We start from the raw sequence: 6,791 nt of genomic DNA, 5'->3' as shown, positions 1-6,791 counted from the left end.
GCTGTATATGACATACAAAGCATGGTTTGGCGACACACGTATGCGCGTAAGCACACCATTAGGATTATTGTGGACTGCATCAAGCATAAGAACGAATACATCTTTTCTTGCATTACCTTCACAAGCACTGGGCACAAAAAGAGCAGTTTTATTTAAACTTATGGTTTTGCCGTGCAAGAAATGCCCTTTTAGTTAAATGGTTCGTGTACTGGACTGCTGGGTCGCTCTCACTCAACAGTGGATAAAGTTACGATCAATAAATCATTCATTCACTCGTGTCATTGTCATGAACTACTGTTAATCCTTTGAGGAGGGAGGGAGGCAAATGATACGGCAAACGGGACTTTGCATATTTGCTTTCTCTTCAGACAAGTGGAAACAAAGTACTACGCTGAACTTTAGGAGAATTTTCAAAACTCTAAGACATGCGATAGTAAAAGTAAAGCTACAGAAAAAGGCCTCCTGAAAGGAAAAACAAAATCTTTATGTGCAAAAATAGAAACTTGTTCCTATCGTCTTAGCCAATATACAAAATTCAAGTGAATACCCAGACCACCTTTCGGTCTTGTCTCGTGCACTTTTGTTCGACCTTTCTCGAATTCGCAGTATACGTTACCATGGTTACATGGCATATTTTGATAAATAACATGTAGATTGCATTTCTTTAGAAAAAAAAATAGAAGTGTTTAAAATAAGACAGTACTAACATTTTGTTAAAAGGGAGTTTTATTTACTTCAGTTTTTTAGCCCCGAGAATGTCATTGAGGGTAACAAAAGTTAGTTCTGAATGCTAATTTATTTTACAAATTTTCAATGTCTTTCTAACTACTTGATTTTGGTTTATAAAAAGGGACTACTAGAATAAGTAAAAACAAAATAATAAACACTAAGTATTTCTGAATAGCAACTATTTTAAATATTTTATAATCATAAACGCATAAAACTCGTGCGTTGACAAATAAAGATTTTGTGAGAAAGACTGGGTCCTACAGCATTCCCGATCCGCGCAAAAAGCAACCACCTCGATAAAAAAATGAAATTATATTTAACTACGCAGTGCATTTACAATGGTCGGAGCATCCCTACAGCTGAACATGCAAAATAGCGGTCAATAAAGAAAAAATCACCGTTTGTTTGCAGAGCACGGCTAAGAAACGTACCAAGATTTACAACGCACCTAGCAGCTATGTTTGTTGGTTACACAGTTCAGATAAGTTCGTCGGTTTCATGCATGACGTTTTTACTTAGAGGCATTATAAATTACAAATTGTTCAAGTTTGTCAACTTTGAGCCATTTCAGTGTTCCTCTTTCTTTGCGATCCTTGGTTTTTTCAGTTTATTTTACATTTTTTTTTTTCACCTTGGCTGAGATCGCGCAGGGCGCATGCTCTCATGGGTATTTATTTGAAGAGTTCGCACGAACTGTGACGATTTAAGCAGGCAACAAACGAAATATCCATGAGATTAAAAATATTTTTCGGCATTATCTGCAATTCTGTGTCCAAGTTCTCGTCGCCAATACAGGGAGGTTGACTGGTTTACTCTGTTGTGTCATGACAGAGAATTTTCTCCTCAAGAAATTTTGCTAAGTTTTTATTAATGAGCAAGGGACCTGCGCGACCTTAAACTATTATTTTTAAGGTTTCCTTCGATTCTAAGGAAATTTTATACATAGGAGCGTGGATTCCAGGCTCCCACACCCAAGGTACCATGTTACAGAGACAGTGATATTTAGCGGGTCATGTAGCAGAAAAAAATTACAGCATGTAATAGACAAGCAAATGAAGCAGGGACATATCCCAGAGACTTGTTGCGACACGTCCCCTCGTGTGTGCTTACACTGTCAAACTCATGCAACACGAATTTTAAGACAAATGTCTCCATGCGATATGTCCCATGTACGCAGTGCAATAAGTTGAACCAGAAGAGACCTGTCATGGGAAGAATATTTTTCTGGGATGCCATGTCCCATTGTGCGGTTGTACAACATACCCCTGCAACGTATTGAATATTTAAGCCAATCAGAACGCTTTAAGCTCGTGCGTTGGGAAAAAAGTCTGCGGCGAGAGTTGGTGGTTATTCACTACTAATGGCTGACACCTTGCTTCAACAACTCGGGAGCAGCGACAGTGTGGATTATACATCTCGGTACACTTCTAAGCTTTCCCCTGCAAAACAACGTTAAATGACCAAATTCTGATTTACGGAAAATGCGAACCGAGACGGCGAATTTTCGTTCTCTTTTAGACTGGGTAATCGCGAGTTTCTAAACTAATACCGTATTTAAATTAGTATTTTAATGGACTTTTGTTGTTATAATGCAGTGATCCAAAGCATTGTGCCACACTGTGCCATGCACAGTTGCCTTACACAAGGGGACGGCGTGTTGCTACACATGCCCCTGGCACATGTCCACGCTAAATTTTGTTCTGTGTGTATGTTGTTGTGACGCACGCTACCTGCTTTTGTGCACAGCACATTATTTTGTCGCTGCAACATGAACCCCAGTTAGGTGCCTCTATCAAACAACTTTCTTCCATTAGAAATTTAAAACTGCCTACATGGCAATTGAATGGATTCTAAGTGCATGCGTTGTATTAAGCTACACTGTGTCCTGTGTTGAAACTCATGGAAATTTTCCTCAGCAAAGCAGATCCTTCCCTGCAAGATAGCAGCAAAAAGGTAAAGTTATGAGTTGATTCTGTCAGTATAAAAAGTGTCAAAAGTTAAGCAGTTAAAACTGATTGGGTTTTTGGTCACAACCGAAAACTAAAGTACTTTGACGAAAGCGAGATGAGAGATGATTAATAATAACAATAACAAAGATAAAAACAATATCTTACTTCAGATAAAAAGTTAAAATGTGTGAAATATATGTAGAAATGTGTAAAATATATATTACAAATTTTAATGAGATATTTATAAAAATGTAATTTTTTTATGTAACTACCTCTGAAAATCCCCCCTTGGGAACTTGGTATTAAAGTAGGTATGTTTGTAACATACTTGTAATTCCGTATAAAATTCCATAAACGTGATGCCGAATAAGATCCGAAAATTTTGATCTGTTCAAGTGCCATTCCCTACAAGATCTATGTATTACTGTCAAAAAACAATACCACACTTTTGTCTGGTGGATCCACGTAAAGTGCCAAACTTGTTTCTAAGGAGAGGTTCTAGTTGCTCAGTAAGTTTTGTATAATTCCTTTCCAACTCTTTCTGATAAGCACGTTGGTCGACTGTAATTAGATGTTTGTTCCTTTGTAGGGCGTCTCCACACCTAAAAACGGCAGCATCAAAACATTGCTTTGTATTTACACAATAGATACCCATTTTCTTTCCTACGTATGATATGCTACGGGTTGTTTATACCAACAAGGTTTGTTTAATGCAACTACGGCTTATAGGGTGACTAAAAACAATTAAATCTCCCACCTTACTGCGCAAGCTTGACGAAACGAGCGACCCTCGAGATATTCGTTGCAAGATTGTTTTTGGTTGTTTTTAAAAACAATAAAAGTGGCCGGAAGCCATGAGCGAGTCTGAGCCGTGATTGTCAATGCCAGGCAACAGGAAGTCCGATTGTCGGCACTTCAGAGACAAATCAACTTTCCAGGGTCAAGGGGTGACCACATTGTGTTGGCATAATTTTGAGCACGATAGAAGAGTGTGCATTATGCTGACATGTTGTGCAAAGTTTCTTCGACTCTGTGTTCAAGAAAAATTAAATAAAATTGGAACGTTGTAAGATAAAAAGAAAATCAAAATCACAGGATACCTACGACCCAGGCCCATAAAGACGAGGACTGGTTACAAATTAATCCTATACATGTAGTTTACTCAGTTATTCTATATATTTTTATGTTAATCATTAATGGCGCATAATAGTGGTTCTATTTGAGCATGACAGTGACATTTGTAGAGCAAAAAGAATAAGCAGAATAGTAAACATTACAACATTACCGTATTTTCTCAATTAAACGCCCCCGTTGGCTCCGTGGATCCGGCGTTTATTTGAATGGTGCAGTTTATTGGAGCAAAATGTTTATTATTTGTGACATAAACGTAATTTGCCATCGTACCTAAAGCATGTTACACCTCAAATAAATGCCTGGAAGGCTAACTTACAACGCTAGCTCGGAGACCCGGCGTTAATTCGGGGCCCGGCGTTTAATCGAGAAAATACGGTAAGCATAATGTGGACATCCCTACCAGGGTCGCTCATTTACTGACCGCTAGCAAAGGGAAACGAAGACGCTGGGTAAACTTACGACCACTTTGGACTTCTAAGGAGAGCTATGGAAACTAAGGTAAACTACTATAAATAACAATAAGAAAAGTTCAGTGCAGAACGAAGAATAACTATAACTAAGAAATACTAGCTTGGGTACCTCTTGATAAATTCTTTGAAACAGAGCCTGAGTCTGTGATGGTGTCTAGTGATCATTTGACTCTCTCCTTCCTCATCAGAATCCTGGCCTTGATTCAAAAACACCAAAGCAATCTCCAAAGGACCCTGTACATCACACCCAACCAATATTAGTGCTTTATAAACAAAACTGCGCACGAAATGGTTTTATTTTTAAATGTTAATTTCTTAACTTCATGCGAGTCCTGAAAAAAGACTGCTAAACGTTCGTGGCATTTTCATCTATGTTTCACGTCACTTAACCCAACTAACCGACACAACTCATGACCAAACACACGGATCCACACACTTTACCTTATTCCGTCTAAGATTGAAGAAAGGTTTCAAGAGAAGACTGTTTGTCTTGAGAAGAGCGAAAATAATGCGTGGTAACCTTTTCAGGTGCCGCAAGAGGTGTTATTATTTTGTTTATTCTTGTAAGGACTGATGTAGTTTACCTGATTGACAGTAGTGCCAATAGAACCCTGTAAAACCATCTGAAGCATCTTAGGGTTGGGTGGCTCTTGCTGTATCGCGCTCAGAAGCTCTTTTGTTCTTAATTCCATGTCTTCAATGGCAACTTCAATAGGGCTGAGCACGATCTACACGGTGGCAACCAAACAATAATGAATAATTGGAAGACGGAAAAGTGTTTTTGTGTTTATATTATTGCATAAGGGCTTATTTGATAGACTGTTTAACTCCAATTTTTTTAGGTATTATGTTGCATTCAACAATTGAACAGATTACAAATGGAGAAGCAAGCTGGCGCATGAGGATGAATGTTAACTTTGAATGAAACTGGGTTTTCTGTTCGAATCTATTTCACGAACGGTGGTGGGGAAGAGAGGCCTAATAGAGAGCTGGTATTTGTGCTCATATCATTGCGGTAAAAAGTTATAAATAACAATTATTCGCCGAAGGCGAAGTGATTATTCAACAATAATCACTGAGCCTAAGGCGAATAATTGTTTTAGTATAATTTTTAGAGGTGATCATCAAGAAATTAAAAAAATAACGATAGCAAACAAGAAAACAGCAAACACAAGTGTTCGCTTGCATACGGTGTAAACCAGTTTAATTCATCGATTACAATCAGAATTTATTTAGTTAAAGCAATAAAACGGAACAAAACAAACACTATGAGAAAGATAGATGTCCGTTACCTTTGTATGATTGTTGATGACTTCTAAGCGAATGTGGGAATCTTCTCGAAAATGAGTAGCTCCGGTGAGAAGAGAACTAAATAATGTTGTTCAATCGATCTGACTAAGTTTCTCATCGATCGCCAAAACCGCCGTGTTTACGATCATTTCTAATGCCTTGAGAACCATCTCTTGAAAATATTTTCGATCCAAAAGCCTTGGTAGAAAAATTAAAATATCCAGGACTTGGACGGGTTTCTTTCAAATCAAAGAAATTTTCATTCAGCAAAAGCGGCAATGTTTACTTGCCTGGATGTCAAAGATGGCGTGGCTAAGTAACGAAGCCTTCAAAACTATAATCACCTCGCGCGGGGTGATTATAGCCTCATAAGCCGAGCTTCTCGACCAATCAGAATGCTTCAATTCTTATAATCACCTCTGAAATTATACTAGTTATAATGTTTAAATTTAGTCAATTATTAGATGTACAAAATTACTGTCAAACTGAATAAAGCCTCAAATTAATAAATGTCTTGTGTAGAAAACACCAAAGAAGTAATGACCAAAGAAGTAATGATAAACCAAAAATAAATTAAGATGGACATGACTAAGGAATATTAACGGATTTCGAACCATAAACTTGACAAAAACTGGCAAGAGGCGCCGGCTGTGACGTAGCTCCTTTAAATGTCAAATATGGAGAACATAAGAGTTACAAGTTATCGAGTCACATTTGAACACAGACCTGTTCCCGATGCACAACATTGACACGAGTCTTGACATAAGGGAATGAATTAGCAGCCGTCAAAATCGTCTTTCTCTTGTACTGAGTAACTAACTCGCCATGTGCCTTGCCGCTCGGTGTGAATGGTGTTTCGTACATAAACCTCCCTAGGAGTGAAATCAACACATCAACATATTGTTTATATACCACCGGCACGAACTGACAACATTCAACGGGCAAAAATCAAATAAACGTACTCAAGTTGAAATTCTTGTCAAAGTATGTTTTACGGTCCTTCAATTCATACTCGTCAAAGTAAGGGTCCACAAATGTAAGTTGAATGTACGCTTTCTCTGGATCCAGCTTGTCCTGTTCAACAGCATTCGAGTCTTTAATCACTTCAACAACATCTGGTCCAAACTTTTCGCCATAAAATGCCTGCAAAAAAGAGAGCAACCACCCTTGGTTTCATAATTCATTCGATTAACAGTTACATGTACAACAGGCCGTAGTT

The 6,791-nt window shown here is 38.0% G+C and overlaps 1 protein-coding gene across 2 annotated transcripts in view; it reads right to left on the bottom strand.

Moving 5' to 3' along the window:
* Positions 1-714: 714 nt before the first annotated feature.
* Positions 715-6,791, bottom strand: part of LOC144637971 (dedicator of cytokinesis protein 7-like) — a 61,585-nt gene continuing 55,508 nt past the window's right edge. For both annotated transcript variants that reach the window (XM_078497060.1, XM_078497061.1), the window contains 6 exons: positions 6,535-6,715; positions 6,299-6,444; positions 4,867-5,010; positions 4,392-4,516; positions 3,125-3,280; positions 715-2,661 (listed from right to left, as the gene is read on the bottom strand). In XM_078497060.1, the coding sequence (XP_078353186.1) occupies positions 2,598-2,661; positions 3,125-3,280; positions 4,392-4,516; positions 4,867-5,010; positions 6,299-6,444; positions 6,535-6,715 (816 nt within the window). In that variant the 3' untranslated portion in view covers positions 715-2,597. The remainder of the gene's footprint in view (positions 2,662-3,124; positions 3,281-4,391; positions 4,517-4,866; positions 5,011-6,298; positions 6,445-6,534; positions 6,716-6,791) is intronic.

This window comes from Oculina patagonica, chromosome 14 (assembly GCF_052425735.1).
Source record: "Oculina patagonica isolate OP01 chromosome 14, crgOcupat, whole genome shotgun sequence".
Lineage (NCBI taxonomy): Eukaryota > Metazoa > Cnidaria > Anthozoa > Scleractinia > Oculinidae > Oculina > Oculina patagonica.
The sequence above is the reverse complement of the archived record's forward strand: the minus strand, read 5'-3'. Positions and strand labels throughout refer to the sequence as shown.